The sequence below is a fragment of the Budorcas taxicolor genome, chromosome 12 (genome assembly GCF_023091745.1).
Source record: "Budorcas taxicolor isolate Tak-1 chromosome 12, Takin1.1, whole genome shotgun sequence".
NCBI classification, from domain to species: Eukaryota; Metazoa; Chordata; class Mammalia; order Artiodactyla; family Bovidae; genus Budorcas; species Budorcas taxicolor.
This window is the reverse complement of record NC_068921.1, coordinates 13,281,305-13,307,587: the sequence shown is the minus strand read 5'-3', so window position 1 is coordinate 13,307,587 and position 26,283 is coordinate 13,281,305. Positions and strand designations below refer to the sequence as shown.

At 41.8% G+C, this 26,283-nt stretch overlaps 1 protein-coding gene across 1 annotated transcript in view; it reads left to right on the top strand.

The window, feature by feature from the left end:
* EPSTI1 (epithelial stromal interaction 1) overlaps nucleotides 1–26,283 on the top strand; it is a 99,726-nt gene that overhangs the window by 41,927 nt on the left and 31,516 nt on the right. The window contains exons 6-7 of the mRNA XM_052650280.1: nucleotides 61–134; nucleotides 14,695–14,788. Coding sequence (XP_052506240.1) covers nucleotides 61–134; nucleotides 14,695–14,788 — 168 coding nt within the window. The remainder of the gene's footprint in view (nucleotides 1–60; nucleotides 135–14,694; nucleotides 14,789–26,283) is intronic.

The following is a 26,283-nucleotide window of genomic DNA, read 5'->3' as shown; positions in this document are numbered from 1 at the left end:
AGCCAACATTTTCACCTAAAGCTTCCTTAAAAGATAATATTCTGTTACTTGCAATTTCAGAGCAACAAATTAGAGGAGAAAAAAAGACTTCAAGAAAACCTCAGAAGAGAAACTTTTAGAGAGCATCAGCAATAGTAAGTTTGTTTTCAGAACTTTGTACATTTTACAGAGATATTGTTCATTGTGCTTTTAAATTCCAGTTGAAGGTAACTGTTTAAAATATCTGGTAATGAATTTTTGGCTATTAATTATGTAATTGAACTCTAAAAGTGAGTTTCTAAGTTTGGAGACATCTATACTCACCAAAGTCGTGGTTAGTAGTCAACAGATTAGAGTGAATACTGCTAAATTTGAGAAATTCTAAATAACTTGGAGGGCTTGACTTTTTGGTAATCCAGGTTAGTTTTGATTATGAAGACTTCCGAAACACCAATATAAGCAAGATGATGTTTGAAAAGAAGTACCCAAGCAGAATCTAACTAGGGATTTAGCTAATGGACTGAGGACTTACATTTTTATAAACAAGATTTGAGAAATAATTTCACAGTTATCAGCACAGCTCCAACTGATGGTCATACCTCAAGGTACTTTTTCCAGTGTGACTTGGGAATCACAGCAGCTAACGTGTATAGGGCAACCACAATATGCTTTATCATAAGTTGGTGTCCCAGCTCTAAGTAACACTGCCTAAAAGAATAGACAAAATCGAAGAACCATATTTCTGTTCCTAGATTAATACCTAATATTGTAGAATTAAAACCAAGCAGATCTGGGTTCAAAAATCCTAGCTCCATTCTCCAGCTGTGACCTTGGACAAACTACTAAACTTCTTGGAACCTCAGTAGTTTGTTTTTTTTTTTCCTAATAAGGTTGGTAATATCCCATCAGCCATTTGTAAGGATTAAATAAAATATATCAATGGTATACAAGTGATTTCATTTTATGGGGACTTGATAAGTAACTTTGTACAGAAAGAAGTTCTTGTTGAATAGGATCAGAAAACTCATTTTGTAAAGACTGTATAGAGATTTTTGGTTGCACCAGAACTAGACACTGGCCTCCCACTTTCAGATGGATTGTTCTGACTGCTTCCTCTTATCTGTTCCCATCGTTATACCTCATTTGCAGAATTTAAGCTTATTCACATCTTGGTGTGAGCATATGTGACACCCTAAAGTGTATTCCTCTTCTAAGTACAGCCCTCTCTGGTTTTCTCATTCCACTGAAATTTTCTTTCATCTATTGTAAGCAACAACTCCTTGCTTTAAGACTCAGGTCGGAATGCAAAATATGTTTCTCAGTATTTCACTTTGCCCCTTCTCAAATGGGGCACTTTGCCTCTGCTACCCAGGCCAGGTAAAAAGTGGGAGATGGAATGGGGTTGGGTGGAAGTGCTAATGAATGGTGTTATCTTTCCCCACTTTAGTTTTAAGGCAGGCATGGAGTAAGAAAGGTGGTGTGAAGCTAAACACCAGGAGAAGTTGACTGTCCTGGAGATTAAGGGAGGCAGGCAATAGATTTGGGTTAATGTATTGTTGCCTCTGCCTTCTTTGGTAGATAATGGATGAAAGTTGATTTCTTGGCCAATCAGAGGAGTTGAAGAAGACACAGGGATTCCACAGGAGCATGTTGTCTGGAGACAATAAGAAAGTATTTTCGTATTGTAATGTATTGTAATACATAATAAAATGCATTTATCCTGTGGCATCCTCCTTTTGTACTGGAAAAGGGAAGACCTTCTCACTGTGAGGAATCTTAGGTACAGGACTAGGAAAACAAGCCCATCCTCTACGAAGTTTTAACATGATAAGGTGAAGGATAAGAGATTCTTAGAGTTTTAGCGGATGTGGGAGATTGTGTCAGCAAACCTTTTTTATTTTTCCTAGTCCTCCAGCTTCTTGAGTTTGTGTTTTATTAAACATTAGAGATCATCCTTTTTCTGTAAAGAAAAAAGAATTCTACCCTCAGCCACCTCACACACTATCAGTGGAGCTGAATTCAATTTCATGCACATTTCACTCTTGCTTTCTTCTGCTTATCATAAAAGTCCCAGTTAACCAGGAAAAAAAGAAGTTGGCTGAAAATGAGAAGTATCTCAAATTGATTTTTAAAGCCTATTGAGAAACACAAGAAGAAGTATACGTGTGTGTGTGTTTTAAGTACATTGTGTTTTGAAGTGCTTTTGAAATTAAAAGACTAGTAACTAATGAAATGAATGACCATTATATAGCTAGAAATATGAAAGAAACTTCTTGGAAAAGATGGATCCTCTGTATAACAAGCCTTTATCATATTTTCTTAGAATCAATTTATGATGGAGAAACTGAATAGGAGAGCTGTTAGAATTTTTTTTTTTTAAATATATGTTTAGCTGCACCAGGTCTTCGTTGCAGCACAGAGGATTTTTGACCTCCATGGTGGCACACAGGATCTTTAGTTGCAGCATGTGGGATCTTTGTTCCCTGACCAGAGATCAAACCTGGGTCCCCTGCATTGGGAGCATGGAGTCTTAGCCACTGGACCACCAGGGAAGTCTCCCCTGAGCTGTCAGAATTTTAACAGCACAAAGTTTTCACTAGACCAACCAGGCTGTTCCCTATTCCATCCTCTCACCCCAAAGTTAGATTCTTCTGAAGGTGTTCAAATGAAGGATCACAAAATAGAAACACAAATAAGGAATATTTTCGATGCCGTGATATGTGTGATTCAAATATCAGACTGGGAGTGGTGGTCTTTGTTTTCTGTAGAAAAGGGCAACCATGGACTTGAGCAGACTGTGACTCCAAGTTGCTGAAGAAAAAGCTCCTGATAGTATCCTGGGGCACCACCATGGGAATCTTAATGTGCTCTTTCTTACCACCTTGTTCCAGGCTTGTTCATTTGCTTCTGATTATTTTTAGTGTTGTCAATTATTTAGCTAACAGGCAGAAAACTAGGCTTTTATTGACATCTAAAGGGACTCTCCTGAGTGTAATAATGAAGGCGGTTTATTGAATGCCTGTGAGGTTGCTTTCTAATTGTACACATTAATCTGCCCATGCAAGCTGGCTGGAAATACACAAGCAGATTGCACACGCAGATGGAGCACACGGGATGGCTTTTATGAAAGGACCTCTGGAATGTACTTCTGCAATACTGTCTTTTCCTTAACAATCGAATGACTGTGACTATTTCAATTGGCGGCTGAGAACAGACCAGATTAATGGTGCATTAAGTCTGCTATTCTGGCTGGGGACAGACTCAAATTTCACGGTGGAGAGTTAGTTCTAGGATTCTTGAGCATGAAAGTGAAGGGGAGAAATAGGCTTCTAACCTTGCCATGGTTTTCATCATTATTTTACTCTGTCATTCTTTACTGCTTATAAAGGGTGAAATGTGATTTTTCAGGATTTTTTTTTTATGAGTCAATAGTACTGGTAGATTTAAGGATTTGAAGTAACAGTTAATAAACCTATGTGTGTGTGTATTGTTATAATCAAAGAAAGGATGTTGTGATTTAGATTTTTCAAATTTCAGCATTTTTAATTTAAATGGTAATTTATTTTGAGTCACAGTCATCTTTCTAACCATGTGGCTTTTGGATGGATGTCAAGACAGGTTTGAATTTGGAGACTACATAATGAGTTATGGGAGCTAGGGTAAGGTGTGAATGGGGCAATCAGATGCATTTTGGGTGCAGGTGTTAGGAAAAACAGTGCTCTCATAAGGATTTGCTGGAGAAATGAGAATTGTGTGTGTTTTGAGCATTTATAATTTTAATTCCTATCTAATAATCATTTAGTATAATAGATTATACATTAGTATGGTTTAAAAAATATAGAAAGTTGTGTGGCTCTTTAAAATGCTATTTCAAAGTAATAAGCTGCTATACTATTGAGAACTTAGGGTATTTCAGCCATATTAGGCATATTATATACATTTTTCATTTAATTTTTAGATCAATCCTATTAGAGATATATCATCTTTATTTTACAGGTGGAGGGATTGTGTAATTTAAATTCTACCCTTCACTTTCATGCTTAATCCTAGGACTGACCCTCCACTGTGAAATTTGAGCCTGCTGCCAGAGTCACAGACGCAGTGAATGATGAGGTCCAATCTTGGTCCTGAAATTTGGGGGGCTAGGGAAAATGAGTATTTCAGAGGTGTGGTCAGGAGCATCTGGCTGGGATGGGTGATAAGTACTGTAGCTCCATGGCGTTGGGTGGGGGTGTTGTGAAGACTATCGATCAGTTCAAAGATAAAGACTTGGGCAAAACTGACTTCTGATTCTTCCAAGGAAGATCGAAATTTTGCCAGCGGGAAGCAAAAGAAAAACCAAGAAATACGTCTGCTGTCTCTGATTTTCCTCACACGTGAATGACATCCTCTTCCAGGTCTCATGTGGGATTAATTCCACAGTTAAGCTTACTGTAGGGTACATGGGCTTTTGTGAACTCTCCTGGGTAGACTCAATATGTAATGTTTCTAGGGGAAAAGGGGCTCAGTTCCTTTTTTTAAATTTGTTTATTTATTTTTGGCTGCACTGGGTCTTCACTGCTGTGTGCTGACTTTCTGTAGCTGCACAAGCAGGGGCTCCAGTTGCAGTGAGCAGGTTTCTCATTGTGGCGGCCTCTCTTGTGTGGGGCACAGGCCCTCGGGCCTGCAGGCTTCAGTAGCTGCGGTGCCCTGGGGCTCTGGAGCGCAGGCTCAGTAGCTGTGGCGCATGGGCTTAGTTGGTGCACAGCATGTGGCATCTTCCCAGACTAGGGACTGAACCATGTCCCCTGCATTGGCAGGTGGATTCTTAACCACTGGACCACCAGGGAAGTCCAGGGCTCAGTTCTTAAAACCTTAGTTGGAAAAGCGTTTGGAACCAAGCTCATTCCCAAATAGGACCTTCTTTTCCCACCGCCAAGCATCACCATGCACTCCACCTGCCGATGGTAATGTTGGGAAGTTTTCTTCATTCCCGCCATTGGAGCCATGCATCTCTTTTACTTCCGTTTGAATGATAGTGTGATTAGTTCCTAGGAGGCACATCTTCATCTGTTTTAGTTTCTGAGAGCCAGGGATCCAGGCAGGTCTGCTGAATATGCATACTTAGGTTCCAAGTTTGTCTTCTAATATGCTCACAAAACTTCTAATGCCCTTCATGGGAGCTTCCAAAAGACACTTAAGGGCCAAATTGATCCCTTATCCATATGGTAGGCTTACATCCAACCTCACATTTTATAATCCAAGTAAGGTGAACCAAAAGTCATCCTATTCATAACTTTCTGTCTTATGCTAATGAAGTGAACTTATAGATACCAAAAAGCCTGATAGGATTTGGGCCTGATAGGATACCAAAAAGCCTGATAGGATATGGGAGAGGGTTTGAGAAGACAGAGCTTTGTTCTGGGTTGGCTGTTATCAGCAAGCAGCAGTAATAGTGATTAGGTATCAAGTATCTTTTAAAAAACTTTTTAATTTATATTGGAGTACAGTTGATTAACAATGTTGTGTTAATTTCAGGGGTATTGCAAAGTAGTTATCAGATATGTTATTTAAAAGGAGGGAAGATCAGAGTAAGACTAATACTGTAATTGATTAATAAGCACCAGTCTCTATCATTTGCCAAAATACTGGGGGTTTAGTTTAATAGTCATTTTTGTAGTTTAGACAAGGTACATACATTTTTCTTTGTTCAGCCATGTCATGGAGTGGTCTTATTTTTTCATAAGCCATAAAGTGACCTCCTCTGATACTGATGTTGTATGAAATTACTTTCAATAGGAGAAGACCAAGGTTTAGCTGTGAGTTCCAGGCCAGCTCCTGGATGTCAGGAACAGCTTCTGCCTTTCTTAGGGTATGATTAATAATTGGTTAAAAAAAAAAAAAAAAAAGTTGACTGGCCACTTACTTACAAAATAGTTTGACTTAAACTGTCTCATCACTGGAACATCATACCATCAGTGCTCCCCCCTTGGGAGGGTATATCAGGACCCAGATATACCAGGGACCAGACTGCCTGCCTGGTCTCAAAATTTAACTTCTAACATTTTTAATATCTCTGCTTTATTTTTTTTTTGGCTGCAAGGCATGTGGGATCTTAGTTCCCCAAAGAGAAATTGAATCCGTCCCCTTCCAGTGGAAGGGCCAAGTCTTAACTACTGTCCTAACAGGAAATTCCTGTTTAACCTCTTTGAGCCTCGGTTTCCTCATATATAGCATGGGGTGGGGCTAATATTTGTTAAATCAAAAGAAGATTAATCAATATAAACCATGTAAGAAATCAGACATAGTACTTGGAGGGAGAAGGTGGAGTATAAAGGAATGGCAAACAAGGACAGCAGAGGAAGAAGAGAGAGACCAACTAACTCTCGCCTTTACCTGCAAGGGTAGAGCCTAAGAACTTCTAGACAAGAGATTCATTAAGAAGGCCCCAGGGCCTGAAAGAGCACCTGGTAAATATAGTATGCCTGGAGGGATATGCACCACAAGCTACCTGCATAGCTAGCCAATTTATCACTTCTGTGTGAATACTAAGATATTTACTTAAAAATGTCACCACAAAATGAACTCTGGTCAAACAAATAAGGAACCCTAGAGACAGGAAGAGATATCAGAACAATTGTGAATAAAGAAAACAAGGACATTTATAGTTAAATACATGATTAACTTTTTTCTTTTTCATTATTAAGAATCAACATGATCAAATTAAAATCATGGAGGACTTCAGTGCAAGAAGCAGGATATGGATGGAAGAGAGAAAGATAGGAAGTAAAACAAGTATTTTTTATATGAGTGAATGCTAATGAATTCCAGATATTGATGTAAAAAATAAGTAATTATGTTTTTATTATATATTTAATTATATTAATGTTTAAATAGGATATATAACAAAAACATAAGAAACAAATCAAATGATAAATTGATAATTACAACAAAAGGCAAGGAAAGGTGTGGAAGTTTTGTAAGCAACAAGACAGTAGTCACAGTAAAAGGTTCAGTTCGGCTCAATTCAGTTCAGCTCAGTCGTGTCCACCTCTTTGCGACCCCATGGACTACAGCACGCCAGGCCTCCCTGTCCATCACCAACTCCCAGAGTTTACCCAAACTCATATCCATTGAGTCGGTGATGCCATCCAACCATCTCATCCTCTGTCGTTCCCTTCTCCCTCCTTTAATCTTTTCTAGCATCAGAGTTTTTTCAAGTAAGTCAGCTCTTTGCAGCAGGTAACCAAACTATTGTAGTTTCAACTTCAGCATCAGTCCTTCCAAAGTACATTCAGGACTGATTTTCTTTAGGATGGACTGGTTGGATCTCCTTGTAGTCCAAGGGACTCTCAAGAGTCTTCTCCAACACCACAGTTCAAAAGCATCAATTCTTTGGCAAAAAGTTATATAGGCTAAATTTCCTTATTAAAAAACCTTTCAGATTGCAAAAAAAAAAAAAAAAAAGGCAAAAATCTAGCTGTATGTTACGATTCGAGATAGCTACTACAACAAAAAATAAATGTACAGAACATATATCCATAAATGCTGATAAAAAAGGCAAACGTAGCAATACTGAGACACAACTGAATTCAAGATGAAAGCATTCAATAGGCTAAAGGCTATTTTATGCAGATAAAATATGTAATCCAAAAGATAATATGAACTATAAATACCAACAGAGATGTGAAATATATGAAACAGAAACCGCTGAAGTCTATATGTAGATTATAGATTTGTCAAATTTTTCTTTTATTTAATTCTCCATAGAAATTAATAGGTCATCATGTGAGCCAAAAAAATTTCATAAGGCATAGAGGATATGTGAATAACAATGACTTGGCATAATTATACAGACATAGTTACAAAGTATTGTGCCTAGTTTATGAAAATACCTATTCTTTACAAATATGACTTAATTACCATTGGCCATGACTCAAAGCCCTGGAGTAGGAAATATCAACCCACTCCGGTGTTCTTGCCTGGAAAAATCCCATGGACAGAGGAACCTGGCTGGCTACAGTCCACGGAGTCACAGAGTCAAACACAACTGAAGTGACTAAACAACAAAATGACTCAAAGACTCTCAGCAAATTCCCAAAATTCTCCCCAAATCTATCAAGTCACCATTCCTAAGGGGGAAAAATGTAACAAAATTAGAAATTAAGCAATAAGAAATTTTGAAGTCTATCCACTGAAAATTTTAAAATTTTAAATGTTAGGTTACCATCTGTCACCATATTGGATTTATTGTACTGACCATTTCATAATGTATAAAAATATCAAGTCACTATACCTGAAACTAATATTATATGTTAATTATTATTCAATTAAAAAATAAATATTCAGGTTTCTTGGGAGGATGGGGGAGACTATTAGGATAAAAATTTTGAAATTACAAATTACCTTGGGATAAGAGAATATAAAGTTTAAAGTATTCCACATTAAAAATCTATGGAATGTGACTATAAAATTATTTTTAAAATGTAGAGGTTTAAAAGCTTTTAGAAAAATGGAAATAAAATAACTAAGCACATAAAGTAAATGCAAAAGAACAGAAAGAAGGAATAAAGGGAGAAAAGTGATGAAGTTGAATAGAAAAATTTATCATCGATAAACCAAAGCCTAAGTTTTTTGTAAAACTCTGATAAAATGGATAAACTTTTGACTTGTCTGAGTAAGGAATAAGGAAGAACTCCAAGGATAAGAAAGGAAGTATAACCACAATTCTAGAAGAGAAATACTATGTCCTACTTCTGTTAATTTGTTTAACTCAGATTTCCTAATTTATTTCCTAGGAAAAGGTATGCCATTAGACTTGAAACCTGAATAGAATAAAAACTCTAAATGGAAGAGAAAATGTAGTTTGATCTCATCTTTAAAAAGCAAAACCAATTCAGTATTGTAAAGTAAAATAAAGTAAAAATAAAAATAAAAAAAAAAGAATCAGCAAGTGAAGCAAGCTTTTAAGAACACAGTAAAAAAAATACAAAATTTTAATAATCAGAATTTATTATTTTAATTAATAAAATTAACAAATAATTGAGTTAATTCAAAAAAAAAAAAGACACTAGGCCCAGCTGGTTTGAAAACAGAAAAAGAAGGCAACTTTTTCAGTAAAGTCAGGAACAGGATGACAAGAGTATTCGCTATTTATGACTGATAGGGATTTTTAGATAGGAAATTAGAGAGAATTTATTTGTAACAAAGAAAGAACTTAAATACTGGAAAGGAAGAGATAAGTGACTCTGATTGTTTATCTAAAACCTCTCAAGGGACTTAACTAAAAAATCCTCAAGGGACTTAACTAAAAAACTGTTAGAACTAATCAGTTTGGCTATCATGAGTGAATCTAAAATCAATATGCAAATACTTCCGTCTTCACACCATCAGACACACCATCAAAAGTCCACTATAAAATATAATTAAAAGAAAAATTTCATTTACAATATCTATCGACATTGTAAAACAGGTGAATGTAAGTCTAATAGACTTTTATCTATAAAAGAAAATACCTAAAATAAGATGAAAATAAATATAGAATATCTATTTACTAGAAAAGGAAAAAACCACCATTGTAAAGATAATTCTACTCTTCTTCATATATAAATTAAGCAGGACCTTTTATGAAATATGATAAACCAATTTTAAAGAGAAAAATATTTAAAAAATAGACAAACTTGAAAAATTGAAGGGATAAGGGAGAAGCTGGTGACATGAATCATATACAACATAGGTATGGTAATAATAAAAAAGTGTTATTGGCATTGCAATTAATAGTGAATGGAAGAAAGTCTACCATTCTCTTGGCCGTGTCCAACTCTTTGTGACCCCATGGACTGCAGCATCCCAGGCTTCCCCATCCTTCATTATTTCCTGAAGTTTGCTCAAACTCATGTCCATTGAGTCGATGATGCCATCTAACCATCTCATCCTCTGTCGTCCCCTTCTCCTACCCTCAATCTTTCCCAGCATCAGGGTACTTTAGCTGTTGATACAAGTATTTTTTTCAAATCAGTGTCAAAAGGACAGATAATTTGACAAACTGTATTAATTCAACACAGAATGTAATGAACAATGCTTTAAAAATTTTGTGGTAGAAATGCCTTCCTATGCTATGTGTACAACTTCGAATCCATAAGAAAAAAAATACAGATTTGACTACAGGAAAAACTTATGCTAGATGACATAGTGAACTACGTTACAAGGAAGTGATGGTCTAGGAGAAACTATTTGCTTCAAAAATAATAAAGGCTTAGTTTCACAAAGGACTCTCACAAATTAATAAGAAAAAAGGCAACTCCAGAAAAACTGGCAAAGGGATTGAAACAAATAGTCCAAAGAGAACAAATATAAACCAAAAAATATTTGAGAAACACAAGATAAAATTTTTATTCTAATGCATTGATAGTATCTCACAGGAAATGTGCTTTCATATATTCAAGAGTTTGTACTGTACCTGGTATGTGTGAGCTTCCCTGGTGGGGAAGTTTCTACCAGTATGTACGGGCTTCCCTGGTGGCTCAGATGGTAAAGAATTTGTCTGCAGTGCAGGAGACTGGGTTCGATCCCTGGGTTGGAAAGATCCCCTGGAGAAGAGAATGGCTGCCCACACCAGTATTCTTGCCTGGAGAATTCCATGAACAGGGGAGTTTTGTGAGGTACAGTCCATGGGGTCACAAAAAGCTGGACACGACTGAGCGACTAACACGCTTACCACTTACGCACCTGGTGCGTGTCAAGCACTACACTAGGTTAGCAAGTTCTTGGTGTGTGTACTATGTTACTGAGTGGTGCTCCTGTGGCCACCCTCTGTCTAGGCGCCCTTCACCCGTTTACCTCGCTGTGTGTGCTCTGCAGTTATTGGAGTTTGTGTGTCAACTGACTAGGCGATGAGAGAAGGAAAAACTACTCCAGCCACCCCGCAAGGCGCCTGCCTTCCTAATTATGACTCTTGAGGGTTAAAATGGGTCCTTTAACATTTTTATTAGCACCTCCTTATCTCTCATGGTTCAGCATCGGATGTGGGCAACCAGGCAGAGGAAGCTGCGTGGCACAGCCTGTAACCCTGTGGTGCAATGGCTGGCGGGCGCCTGACTCATGAGCTCTTACAGATCACTGTGAATGTTTTTAAACTGATTGTTTTTTAAAAATCCTTGTTGTTTACCTTTTTTTTATATATGGTACTTGTGCATCTATTGATCCCGTAGTCCCAAGTTATCTCCCCACCCCCACCCTCTTCCCCTTTGGTAACTATTATAAGTTTTTTTAATATAAACTGATTCTTCCCTGAACGTTAGAGATGCTGGTAGTCTTTTCTAACAATTTTTTAAAAAAGCCTTATAGGAATTATCTTTGCCTTTCTGGCCTATTTAAATAAGCCAACACATACACATTTCACTCTCTGTGATCTTTCCCATATATTTTATCCTTTCAAAAAGGTCAAAAATTTTTTGATTGATGAATCACCATTAACATTGATATTCCATCATATTACATTATAACCAGTCATATCCCTCTCCTTCCCTGACTTTCTCGCCCTCCAGTTTCTCCTTCCAAACCCCCACTTGTCCTCAAATGAGGCAAATCTTAGTGGTACTGAGATAAATGCCTATTCATTTTCACACCACGGGCCTAGGCAGCTGCTGGACCTGACACCAGACAGCCTTAAGGACAGGTGGTTTCCTCCCCTTTCTCACCTTCTCCTCCCCTAAGGTTCTGAAATAACTAAGATGCCAAGCTTAACCCTTTAGAATTCTACTTTTTCTACTGTTCCTCTGCCCTTCTTGGCCTCTCCTCATGTCCTGTGAAACTGATAACCTAAACTGAGAGGCGATTCTGTTGTGTATATTATGTTGCATTAGTAGGGTTGGCTAATTGCTGTAATCAACAAACCTCAAAATAAAATAATTATTTGAGCCCTATTTTTTCTTCACGTAAGACATGGGCAAACAGGTTTGAGAAGAGGCCCCCTCCACGCAGATATTCCGACACCAAAAACAGTGGTTCTACCACTTTCAATACACAAATGACTTCCAGGATTGTGCTAGGACTTGTCCCTATTCCAGACAGCCAGAAGGAGGAGGGAAATGTATGGAGGCTCATGCATGGGAAGCTTATTATCCGTTCATCCTGAAAGTGGTGTGCATTACTTCCTTCCGCATTTCGTTGGTCGAAACCACCACGTGGCCAACCTTAGCTGCATGGGAAGCTAGGAAATATGGTCGGGTTATATGACTAGAAGAGAACTCTCATTTTGATGGATATTTAGAAGTATCTGCTACAACAGAATTATGCCTGAGTGATGTTACCCTGAAGAGGCCTTTTAGGATAAGCCATAGGCACCACCCTAAGGACAAGTAGGAAGGATGCTTAAGCATCCTAAGTTGGAGATGAGTTAAGGTTAACTAAGTCTTCAAAACCAGTCTGTTATTGGTGGTCCCTTTTTAGGTGTTCTCTGGAGAATAAAGGAAGGGATCCTGTATTTGTGCCTGGGTCAAAGTGCTAACATGGGAGAGGATCACCCCCCCTCATTAGGTGACAGAGTTAGAATGGTAGCAAAGAAGGAACCCCAACAAAAAGGTGACTCAGTGCCAGAGTCTGGGGTTCTTAGTTTTGTTGGACTTCCCCTCCAGTAGATGTTTGTCCTGTTGAGCCTCAAGGAGGTTATTTTATTTTTATTGAATTTGACCATAATTACCTACAGGGATTCCAATCCAGTTCAGCCAATCTATTGACAACAGAAAAATGCTAGTTAGCCTGGTAGCTTAGAACTTGTCTTGTTTGTAAAGTTAATCACTTGGGAGTAACCCACACTCTTCCCAGGCCCCTACTGGTATGCCTCTGGCAGTGGCCATGTCACTGTGGTCTCATCTTGTGGCATGAACAGGGCAATGATCACGGGCACAAAGGCCGTGGCTGCTGGTGAGCTACCCAGCCAGCTCTGTGCTTGGCGTTGGCGGGTAAGAAGCATCCCTCAGAACACAGTGCGGGGCTGCTGGTGTACCTGGTCTGAAGCTCGTTACTTGCTTATCATGGTGCTTCTTTTCCACTGCTTTCTCCCATAGTCTGCTCTCAGCTAAGGATATTCAGAAATCTCAGCCAAACTTCTGGCAACACTCTTCTTTTTACACTTGTGACTGATGGCTTCATAAAACCTCAGACGATGGGGCAGCTTCCAGATCCACGGCATCATTAGTCTCCTTGTCTACTCTGGGCAAGATAAGCAACCCTAGACAAATGGAAAGGCTGCTCGTCTCAGCTGCTGAAGCCTTGTGTTTCTCTGGGTTATGTTCGTCGCTTAACTTTCAGCTCTTCCTTTCCCAGCTGAAGATTCTGACCTTGTTCAGGTGCCATGTTCTACGTAAGTAATTATTTGAAGTGATGTTGGCATCTCTGTTTAACTTCTAATTCCTTATTTTGATTTCCACCCTCACTGGATACCATTTATTCTTACCAGACCATTTGTGTCTCCTTTGATGCCCATGCCCTAAGTGCTTGATAAATTGGATCTTAGCATCAGGCCTAAAATATGAGGGGGGAGCAGAGGGGTGACAGAAGGAAAAGGCAGAAGGAAAGCAGGCTGCCAGGGTCTCGTACAGTATAACTAGGCCTTGCTGAGCTATTTGATTGTGAATATGAATTAAGGGGATCAAAGTTCCACCAGTTACATGGGGAAAGGACCAAACAATAGAAATTCATCAATGGGAGGCAAAAAGGGGCAGTCGTTAAAGTAAGGACTAGGAAACAATTCCAGCATTCTATGCTTGACACATGTGAGGGAGAAATTGGGGTGACGGTTTGGATTTTTAAGGGAAAAGCAGCTTATTAAACCTGAGGGGACTTCCCTGGTAGTCCAGTGGCTAAGATTTCGTGCTCCCAATACAAGGATCTGGGTTTGATCTGTGGTTGGGGAACTAGATACCATGTGCTACAGCTAGGGTACCATGCAGCAGCTAAAGACTCCATGTGTTGCAACTACAAGATCCTGCATGCTGCAACTAAGACCTGGTGCAATCAAATAAATCAATAAAATATTGAAAACACTGAGCTATGTCTTGGTATGCCTTTTGCAATCTCTCAGAGCTAAAAAGAGATACAGATCAGAACTGGCAGCATGTCTTTCTTCCATGGAAGGTACAAATGAAATGCAAAGGGGTGTGTGTATGTATAGGGAGAGGGCCCATTTCTGCTTTCAGAATTCCAAAGGGGTCCGTGACCCGTAAATGGTTAAGAGTGACAGGCTTAGTGGCTCTGTGTATCCTGAGGGTAGTCCAAGCCACAGGGGCAGTGAGATGACTAGAAGAGAGACCCCTGGAGGGTGAAGGGCCTGACGTGACAGCAGCGTGGTGTGAGGGACACCATACCACGGGAGGGATGTTGTAGGGGAGGGGCGTTCATTCTACAGCCCTACACTGTCAAGCTTCAAGTGTTCAGGTAGGAAATTAGGGCCCATACTGTGGAGTCTGATAGGGCATTTATCTCCATGTAAAGGACACAAAGCAGAAGAAAATGAAACGGTAGGTTCACATTCCACAGGCCTAGTATTATATTCTTCCACCGTGAGGTGCAGTCGCGCACTAGCATTTTGCTTGACCTTGTACCCTACCATGCCCACAAACTCGCCTTCTGTTCTATCACCCCCCAATAGAAGTCTAGGCTAGCATGCAGAGGCACAATGAAGAGTGATGGTTCTTCTTTTACGAAGGCACTAACACCTGTTTGTGTTCCTGCCAGCAAAACTGCTGAGTTCTTGAGAAGATTTGAGGCAGACTTGCCACACAGAGGGGCCTGTCCCGTTGCTGGTTGTGATCCACAGTCTTCAGCTTGGGTGAGTGGAATATCATGCAAGGTGCCGTCTGGCACTTGTTAAAGTGGATGAAGATCAGGGCCAGAGAGTGACTTCTACAGCACAGAATTTTGGAACTAAAGGCAGAGATGATCTGAGCTGAAACTGACCTCAACTATTGTCCCAGCTGTAAAACAATGCTTGCACCTGTTGCCAACATCGTGGACACTGGGACGAGCAGCAGCCTCTGAAGAGCCTTTGCTCTCACCCAGTCATCCATCCCTCACATTTGTATGTTTATATAAATACTGTCATGCGTGCTAAGTTGCTTAGTAGTGTCTGACTCTTTGCGACCCCATGGACTGCAGCCCGCCAGGCTCCTCTGTCCATGGGATTCTCCAGGCAAGAATACCGGAGTGGGTTGCTATGCCCTTCTTGAGGGTCTATTTCCGACTCAGGGATCAAACCCACATCTCTTGTGTCTCCTGCATTGGCAGGCAGGTTCTTTACCACTAGCACCACCTGAGAAAGCCCCCAAAAGGGCATGCTGCCTCCTCATTGGGGAATCAAACCCCTGACTTCTGCATGACAGGCAGGGATAGTCAGCACTGTACTAACAAGGACCAGGCACATACAGTTTCTGCCCAGAAGGACCTTAGTCAAGTGAAGAGGAGAACTAGGTATAGAGCAGAGTGGTGAGTGCAGGGGACACTAACAGTTGGGAAGCTGAAGCTTAAAAGATGAGTCACAGGAGAGTCATCCCAGGTGTCCGGAATTAGAAGAAGGAAGGAAGGTATAATGGCAAGGAAAAGCATGGATGAATTTTGTGTAGCTGCAGTTGAGAAGGGCAAGCTAGGAGGCTGCAGAAGTCAGGAGCCCTGAGGAGGGTTCCTCAGTTGTAGCAGTCTGGGTGGGGTGGTTCATTGAGTGGGCTGTCTTGGGTACTGCAGGATGTGTAGCAGCCCTGACACCCTGGGCAGAAGATGCTAGAAGCATCTCCCAGGCTTTGAGGCTCCAGAGATGCCACGTACAGGAAGCTCCTGGTGCCTGTGGTAGAACACCACTGCCGACCTGAACGAACTTGAACTTCATTCTGTGAGTCCTGCAGGTACTGAGATGTTTTAAACAGGGACGCTTCAAGGTCACATTTGCATTTTGGCTGCTGGATCACACTGGTAACCAGGTGAAGGATGGGTCTGAAATAACAGAGAGGTCTCTGAGGCCTCCATATTAGACTCAGCGAGCAATGATGAAGGTCTGAAGCAGAGTGGTGGGTGAGAGGATGGAGATGAGAGTGTAGGTCAGAGGAACGCTTAGCAGGTGAAAAGGGCAGAGCTTGGTTACTGACTGACCAAGTGGGGGCAAGGATGACCAGGGGAAAGGGTTGTAATTGAAAGAAAAGGTTGTTTGAGGTTTTAGAAAGACAGCTTTTCAGCGTCTGGGGAGGTAAACGAGAGGCTGTTAGAGACATCTGATTGTCCTCTTCCCCCAGCTCTCTTTCTCTTTATTGACCACATTTCAAAATGTCAGGAAGATACTATGACACTCCTCGGGAAAAAGTCATACTACTCCTACAGAAACCTCTCAGTGCTTTTTATTTTTTCCCTGCAGTGAAGGCCACAGTGTCCCAAAGTCCAGATTTGCTAAATGTGGGCTCCACCAGTCGTATCAAATCCATCGTCCCTCTCATTGCAGGGTACTGGAGGGAGAAGTTTTGAGGAGCTGTAGGTAGTAGGGTTAATCCCGTGTAGAGATGCTCCTTGACATATGTCTACCCGGCCTTTTCGTGATGGAGGAGGGGAGGCAAGACAGGAGTTGGATAGCTTTACCACCTGGGTGTTTGGCTGGCAGGATGGTCTTGATTTCTGTTTGAAGGGTCTTGAATCCTGTGGCTGAAACACCTGTGTGCTTGCCCTATTGATTTTGGCTCATTTCTTCGATTGAACAAGATCCTCCTGGAATTTCAATATTGTTGTCCAAGGCATTAGTAATCTCTCCCAGAGCTGCATTTCCTGTGGATTGATTAGTGCCTTACTCATAAGATCCTCAGGCTATTAATAGAAAATATGGGGCAGGATTGCACCCAGGATGGCTCCTCACCAATAGCATTCAACAGCTGCTCCCATTTTGACACCAAACTATTAATAATTTGTGGGTGTTCAATATATTTACTGACTTGTTACCCATATTGTAGTCTTCTCATACTGTCTAATCCATATGCATAGAATTCCTCAGAGAATGCATTGCAGAACCATTTTTTTAATTCTTTAGGAAAATCAAATATGTACATTACACCTCTGTGAATTTAAAGGCAGACACCTGCAGTTTGCCTTAATTATGGTCAATGCGCAGAAGGTGAACACTGCGTGATACCCAAATATGTGGAGTGTGAGGAGCTGCAAGGTTTCAAGTTTGTTTGTTTGTTTTTAAGCTATTTCAGTTTTACTACATAATGCAACTTTCCTGAGAAAATGGTTGTTCTTACCACTTCTTTAAAGGTGGGGCTACCATGGAAGATGGGAATTTAATAAGTACTATATATGATGTCGGAGAAGGCAATGGCAACCCACTCCAGTACTCTTGCCTGGCAAATCCCATGGACAGAGGAGCCTGGTAGGCTGTAGGGGTCTGTGGGGTCGCACAGAGTCAGACATGACTGAAGCGACTTAGCAGCAGCATATATGATGTTGATGTAAAAAACAAGAAAATTCCTGTAGGTCAGAACGTCAGAGAGGACGAATTCACAGTGTTCACTCACACATGGATGGCTGCAGTTCTCTGTGCTGGGTGTGGAAGCAGACGTGCCAGCATCATCCCCCCGCCCCCACTCCCCAGTGTTTCCAGTTGCGCCATCAGTGTATGGCCAGTCTCTGGTTTGCTTCCCCCTGCCTCTTCTACCGAGATCAACACTTGGAGAAAAATACCACCTCATCCTGTTGTTCCATGGTCCAGTGGCTCCCTGTCTTCAAGAATCAAGTCAAAATGCCTTAGCTTATGCACAAAGCCCTCTCTGTGCCTCCACCCCCCACCTTCTCCCCCCACAACCCCCCTCTCTCCGGTGCTGCAGTCTAGGTCTCTGCTGTTCCAATGTGGTCCATGGCCCAGCAGTAGAGGCGTTGCCTGAATGATGCTCCAGACCTGAATCAGCGCCCACAGCTGACCATGGTCTGTAGCTGAAGTGTGTACACGTTTATGTTTGAGGAACACTGCTCTCTCATTCTGGCCACTGCTACTGCTAATTCTACTACTGCTACTTCCACTTCCACTACCCCGAACACTTACTGCAGGTTGCTTTAATTTCTCTCCGTGTGTCACATGTCCTTTAAAAAGTCAACACTGAAAGGCAGAGGTCCCTCACTTGCCATTCAAACCCACTTCTATTCCAGTTCTTTACATTCTTAGGATAACGTTTCCTTTGCTGCTGTAGTGAATTTTTGCCATTTTAGGGGCTTCGAACACAAATGGAATCTCTTGCAGTTCTGGAGGTCAGAGGTCAGATATGAGGAGGAAGGGACTGAAGTCAGGGTGTCAGGAGGGCTGGTTTCTTCTGCAGGCTCGAGGAGGAATCTGCTCCTTGCCTCTCCCAGTGTCTCTTCACTGCTGCTGCCATTCTTTGGTTCCTTAACCTGTGTGTGTGTGCGTTAGTTGCTCAGTTGTGTCCAACTCTTTGTGACCCCACGGACTGCAGCCCACCTGGCTCCTCTGTCCATGGAATTCTCCAGGCAAGAATACTGGAGTGGGTTGCCATTTCCTTTTCCAGGGGATCTTCCCGACCCAGGGATCGTACCTGCATCTCTTGTGTCTCCTGCATTGGCAGCCAGATTCTTTACCACTGAGCCACCTGGGAAGCCCCTTCCTTGGCCTGTGGCTCAGTCTAATCTCGACTCTCATCATCATATCACCTCCTCTCCACTCTGACCTTCTTGCTTTCCTCTTGTAAGGCCCGTTGTGATTCTGTTGGTCCCACCTGTACCACACAGGTGCCTCTCTCTGTGTCCCGATTCTTGATTTCTACAAAGTCTCTTTTGTCATATAAGGTAACACTGACAGCTTCCGAGGCTTCCTTGGTGGCTCAGATGGTAAAGAATCTGCCTGCAATGCGGGAGACCTGGGTTCAATCCCTGGATTGGGAAGATCCCCTGGGGAAGGGAATGGCTTACCCACTCCAGTATTCTTGCCTAGAGAATTCCATGGACAGAGGAGCCTGTTGGACTACAGTCCATGGGGTTGCAAAGAATTGGACAAGACTGAGTGACTAACATTCACAGAGAGTGTGCAGGGGTTAGGATGTGGAGCTCTTTGAGGGGGCCCTTATTCATCTAGGCACACTCCCTTAGCTGTGTCTTTTGTTATGTGGCTCTGAATATGTTAATGAAGTTTTCTATAAAGAAAGCTGAGGGCTGAAGAATGGATGCTTTTGAACTGTGGTGTTGGAGAAGGCTCTTGAGTGTCCCTTGGACTGCAGGGAGATCCAACCAGTCCATCCTAAAGGAAATCAGTCCTGAATATTCATTGGAAGGACTGATGCTGAAGCTGAAACTCCAATATTTTGGCCACCTGATGCGAAGAACTGACTCACTTGAAAAAGACTCTGATGCTGGGAAAGATTGAAGGTGGGAGGAGAAGGGGATGACAGAGGATGAGATGGCTGGATGGCATCACCGACTCAATGGACATGAGTTTGAGTGAACTCTGGGAGTTGGTGATGGACAGGGAGGGCTGGCGTGCTGCAGTCCATGGGGTTGCAGAGTCGGACACAACTGAGCGACTGAACTGAACCGAACTGATGTTAGTAAAGTATATGGCTATCTGTTGATTCATCTATTTTTAATCTTATGATTTTTCCCCCTGATTCTCCCCTCCTAATCATTCAGTATCTCAGGCTTTCCTTTATTATGACTCTGCAAATATTTTTCACTGCCAAGCCAGTTATAATTTACAGTTTTTTTCTTTTATAATTTCAGAAATCTTTCCTTTTATTTTTCATTTTCTTAGTTTCCTTTGAACATCTGACTGCCTTCCTTTAGCTTTTGTGAGTGTTCTACAAAGTGCCTCTTGATGCAAATTTCCATAAAATTTTCCACTTTGTGACTGTCAGATTAACTTGTCAATTCTGGGTCTTTCCCTTCTGCAAACCTCCCTCCTCACTTCATCTGGGCTGGTTGATTTTGAAGCCTCCAACAGTGCTATTGTTCTGGGACTATCCTTTCAGGGAATAGTTCCCAACCTCAGCTGTTCACTGGAATCATCTGGGCGGGGGACTTTAAAGCTCCCTGATGCCTGGGTCACGCCTCCAGGGCTCCTACTGTATCCTGGCCTGGGCTTTAGGCTTTTAAAGCTCCCCAGGTGATTCTAGTGTGCAGCCTAGGATGGGAATCAGGGCTTTAAAATCATCCGGGGAATTGCTTTTATTGCTTTCCTGTGTTGGGTTCCCTGATTTCTGGGTTGCATTTCTTCTTTTTTTCTTTTTGCTTTACTTATTTGTGTTGGTGGGGCATATTATTTAGTAGCTTCCCAAGAGAAGATGTATGTTCAAGTCCTTGCATGTCTGAAACTGTCTTTATTCAGCCCTCATACTCAACTTGCAATTTTCTAGTAAGTATTTCAAATTGCAAATAATTTTCCTTTACCATTTTGAAGGCATTGCTCTTCTGACTTTGAGTTATTCGTTCCTAAGGAATGCAAGGCCATCTGAATTTTGTACTTATATGGGGGCTTTCCCCTGCTTCCCCTAGAAATATTTCTTATCTCCTTCTTTTCTGGTATTCTGTAATTGCATAATGATGATCTTAGTGTGAGGGTCATTTTATTCATTTTCAGTCTGGAAATTTATCTCTAGTTTTAGATGATTTTCTTGTGTTATTTCTTTGATTTATTTCCTTTCATTTTCTCTTTATGGGATTCTTATTATTCAAATCTTAGGCTTCCTTGATTTATCTTCTAACTTTTTCATAAGAAAGTTATTTCTTCCCCTCTAATTTATCATTGACTACTCCCCCCCTCCCTACCTCGTGTGTGTGTGTGTGTGTGTGTGTGTGTGTGTGTGTGTGTTAGTCACTTACTTCCTGGCATATTGAATTAGAAAAAACTCCAATCTTTTCCCTCCTAAGTGTATCCTTAACTCCTACACTCCCTCGTGTGCATGCGCATGTACACACACAGAGACAGCACTTCTGATACAAAATGTGTGTGGGGTTTTCCCCACCAAGCAGTTCTGCAACATCAGCTAAATGGCCCTCAGTTTAACTCAGTTCTGACACTCTCTGCCTGGAGATACCATCAGATCTCACAGGCTAAGGACTCAGTCCCACAAGACTGCACCCCACTTCAGATGCCAGGCACAAGTGGTCAGTCCTCAGGGTACCCAGGGCTTCTGCCCAACTTGGCTACAAATCAAAAGTATCCACAAGGGACTTCCCTGGTGGTCAGTCCAGTGGTTAAAACTCCATATTTCCATTAGAGGATTCAGGTTCAATCCATGGTTGGGGAACTAGGATCCCACACGCCATGTGGTACAGCTGAAAAAGAAGTTCCCACAGCCTGCATTTGGGATTTAATTAATTTGCTAGAGCCACTCACAGAACTCATTTTACTTAGTTATGTTTATAAGTTCATTAAAGAGTATGATAAAGGATATAGATGAACAGCCAGATGAGGAAAGATAAAGGGAGAGGCCAGGGAGGGTTCTATGCAGAAGCTTCTGTCGCTGTGGGGTTGGGGTGCAGCCACCCTCCTGGTGGATATGTTATATATGGATATGGGCATCTACTCAACAGTTCCTTGAACCCCTATATTTCTGGGACTTTTATGGAGGCTTCCTCCTATAGGCATGATCAGTTATTAATTCCATTTCCGGCTCTTTTTTCTTCTCTGGAGGAGGGAGGTTTGAGACTGAAAATTCCAAACATCTAACCATGACTTGGTTCTTCTGGTGGCCAGCCCCCATGCAGGAATCATTCAGGAGCCCACATGGAGTTGCCTCAGTAGAACAAAAAGTGCTCCTTGTGGTCTGATCACTTAGGAAATTACAGGGTTTTAGGAGCCCTGAATCAGAGATGGGGTCAAAGGCCAAAGACTGGAACAAGAGATGCTCTGAAAGCTCTTATCATTTAGGAAATTACGAAGGTTTTAGGAGCTCTGAGCTCTGTACCAGGAACTTGGGGTATGTGTGTATATATACACGTATACACATATCTGCCATATTTATGTTTTGGAACGACCCTGATGCTGGGAAAGATTGAAGGCAAAAGGAGAAGAGGGCAGCAGAGGATGAGATGGTTAGATAGTATCACTGGCTCAGTGGACAGGAATCTGAGCAAACTCTGGGAGATAGTGAAGGATAGGGAAGCCTGGCATGCTGCAGTCCATGGGGTTGTAAAGAGTCACACATGACTTAGTGCCTGAACAACAACAACAACCTGCCATATATACTGTATACAAATATGCATATAAAAATTTTAAACATACATCATTTTTTCTGTTCTCTCACACATTTTATTGGCTTTATCTTCTAAATATTTTACTTGTTTGTCTTTTTGTGGGGAAGAGGAGATATTTTTAATTTCTAAGAGCTCCTTTTGTTGCTTAAAATAAAAAAAAAAAACCAACAGCAACCTGTTCTTGTTTCATGGGTAAAATATCATGCTCTATGTCTCAGAGGAAAAAGTGCAGGGAGCAGTAACAAGTTCAAAGAAGGGGGCCCAGAGGCCCACAGCCTGGTATGCAGCAGTTTACACAGTCTTTCCGCTCTCACCCTGGGGTCTGAACATGGCTGCCTTCTGTCCTAGGCCTGTCTGGTTTGGTTGATCCAGAAGATACACTTTTGATTTCCTGTCAGGCTGGGGGCATCAGCACCTGAACTGTCAGGCTGGAAGCAGACGTGGGCGCCTTCCTCTCATCCATCACCTCCCCTGTAGCTGGTACGTCCATCTCTGGGGCCCTCACCTTGCTCTGTGGGGCTAGCTGCCTTCCTGTGGCTCCTGCATTCCCGCCTCCCCCCACCCTGCGCCCTCCCCCGCAGCAGGGCTTTAGATTTGCTCTTTGCTCTCCTGGCCCCTCAGTGTTTCTTCATCTACTTTGTCTTCATAGATTTTTTTGTCTGAGAACACTGGTTTCTCTTGGGTTTTGAAGCTGGGGTTTGTGTTTGTTTCAGTTCCTCCTCTGTTTAGGGTAATTGCTGAGAAAAGCATGGAGCAGAAACATATTCACTTCACCATCTTGAAATGGGAACTCAGTGCTTGTTATGCATTGAATTGTGTCCCCTGGAAATTGATATGTTGAAGTCGTAACTGCCAGTACCTCACCATGTGAGCTTATTTGGAGATGGGGGTCTTTACAGAGGACATTAAGTTACAATGAGATCTAATCCACTAAGGCTATGGTTTTTCCTGTGGTCATGTATGGATGTGAGAGTTGGACTGTGAAGAAAGCTGAGCGCCAAAGAATTGATGCTTTTGAACTGTGGTGTTGGAGAAGACTCTTGAGAGGCCCTTGGACTGCAAGGAGATCCAACCCATCCATTCTAAAGGAGATCAGTCCTGGGTGTTCTTTGGAAGGAATGATGCTGAAGCTGAAACTCCAGTACTTTGGCCACCTGATGTGAAGAGTTGTCTCACTGGAAAAGACTCTGATGCTGGGAGGGATTGGGGGCAGGAGGAGAAGGGGACGACCGAGGATGAGATGGCTGGATGGCATCACTGACTCGATGAACGTGAGTTTGAGTGAACTCTGGGAGTTGGTGATGGACAGGGAGGCCTTGCGTGCTGCGATTCATGGGGTCGCAAAGAGTCGGACACGACTGAGCAACTGAACTGAACTGAATCCACTAGGAAAGGTACCCTTATAAAAACATGGAGATTTGGTCACAGGAGCAGACACATATAGAGGAGGATGATGTGAAGAGACGTGAGAAGACTGTCATCTGTAAGCAGGAGAGAGGCAGAGATTCTTCCCTCACAGCCATCAGCAGAAACATGTGTATATACTACCGACACTACATATAAAGCAGATAACTGAGGACCTACTGGATGGTGCAGGACACTGTTCTGTGTTCCGTGGTGACCTCAGTGGGAAGGAAATGGCAACCCACTCAAAGTGACATCACACTGTAAAGCAACTATACTCCAATTAAAAAAAAAAAAGCAGCAAGCTTTGTGGGCACCTTGATTTTAGACTTTTAGCTTCCATGTGAGGCAATTAACATCTGCTGTTTAAGCCACCCGGTCTGTGGTTTTGTTATGACAGCCTGAACAACTTAGTATAATACAATGCCATTTTTCATTTATTCACAGAATGTCCTGCCCCTGCTTAGTCTGATTCCTACTCTTTAAAATGCAACCTGATGTCTCCCAATTTGAGAAGGTGTCCTTGATCTGCTTTAATTAAATGTCCTTCTTTTTGGCATCCCTTATCACAACACCTCTCATGCTCTACTGTAATCATTAATCTTGTTAATCTTTCTTTCTGTCTGACTTCCACACTAGGCTGTAAGTACTTGAGGCCTGGGGTCCTGTCTGACCTCAGGGATTGTGCATAGGAGGCTGAAATATTGCTTATTGAATGAATATATTATTAGTATCACTTGTGGGAGAGGATGAGCAAAAGTGTAGTTGAGTAACAAATTTATCATTAATATGTTAAATCAATACTTTCTGATAGAAAAATTTATGAATATAATTACATAGAAATTTCTGAGACTTTAAGAAAGCTAGTGATACCCATACATGCACACACAACACTCAAGATTAAATTTCATTGTGAGAATAAAAATAAAGAAAACCAGTAATCGAGAGTCTTTGCCCATATTTTTAAAGAGAAACTTCTGTCCTGCCTAGGGGACCACAGCTGGGTAAGCAAGCACTGGGACTCCAAGTAACTTTGAACTCTGCAGTTGTGATGCCTTGTGAACTGCCCAGTTTCTGTGGCCTTTTCATGGACACTTAGTGTGTCTAACCATTTTTTTCTAAGTCAAATATTGTGCGCTGGGTCCATGTGTACTCAGTCACGTCCAACTCTTTGCAACCCCATAGACTGTAGCCTGCCAGGCTCCTCTGACATGGAATTTCCATCCAAGAATCCTGGAGTGGGTTGCCATTTCCTACTCCAGAGAATCTTCCCGACCCAGGAATAGAACCCACATCTGTTGCGTCTCCTGCACTGGCAGACAGATTCTTTAACACTGCACCACCTGAGAAACCCAGGACCCATGTTCTGATAAAAAACTCAACAGGTGGAGTTTAAAAGGAAGGTATACAAATAGGTTCCTCAATCAAGTCATCTCATCTGCTTTAACTAAATCTCTTATTCCTCCTTTTATTCCCTTGAATAGAAAATGTGCTACCAGCCTCTCTTCCTGCCTTTCAGACCTTCTCATATAAAAATAAAGGGTCACTAGAGAATGATTCCCCACCATTTATATCTTATCACAGTCCCCTTGTGTTCAGAATATGGATAAAGTCTAGGATGTGTGTGCCTGTCTGATGTGGCAGGGTTTGGATGTATGTGGGCTTTCTGAACACGTCTGGACACATTTGGAGTGCCGCAGTTCTCCTTAGTAGTGCTACGGCTGATGCATCCTGAGAATCTCTCTCTTTCCGGCGAGTGCTGCTTCTTATTTGCTGGAAGATGCGTTTTATAGTGACAGAAGTGGAGGAATGAATTAAGAAGTACTTGAGAAAAATTATAGTAAGGGAAAAGGGGGGACCAGGCTACAGAAGCTTTATGGATTATTAGTTCAAAGAACTAGGGCCTGAAATATGTCGCTGCTGCCACGATGCTGCGAGTAGTTTATGAGAACAATGGATTTCCTACGTGTTAGCTTATCAGGCTGGCCTCTCTGCCTTCTGAGGGTGGGCTGCAAATCAGGGTGAGGGAGAGAAAGCGTATGACAAATGAACAGATAGAATACTTGAAATCTCATCAATTCCAGCACATGTGGTCTCTGTGCCCATGGAGGAGGGGGACCCTGACACGGAGGGTCTCTGGGACTGAAGGACATCTTACTGTGTGTGCTGACTCTTCCGAGCTTCCCCCTTGGGGTCCTAATTCAGCCAGAAATGATGGCTTCTGTGCGCCTGAACAGACTTTGCTTTCCTGCTCGGGCACAGAAAGGAACTTCAGGTACAGATTAGGGGCACAAAGACCTGGAGAGAAATTCGTCTCTGGAATTATGCGGCATCAATCACCAGCTGACACGCTGTTTAATAGGACATCGTTAATGAGCAGTAGACACGTCCGTGCTGCTGCAGTGTGTCACCACGGCTTGCCTCTGATATTCATCAGCTGGTTGAAATATTCTTGAAAAAATACATTTAACTTTCCTCTGCTTCAAATCCTCCTCATGAGAGGGAGTAAACTGTGTTGATTATCTCTGAGGGGATATTTTTTTACAGCTTAATTAAACAAATGTTTAGAGCATCCTTTAAAGTGTGCTGGATGGTTGTGCTTATACTCGTCTCCTCTTGTATATCCCAAGGGGCATCTGCAGACGTATGCATAAATCACTCAATTTTACGCAAGTGTACACGGAGAGCTTGCTA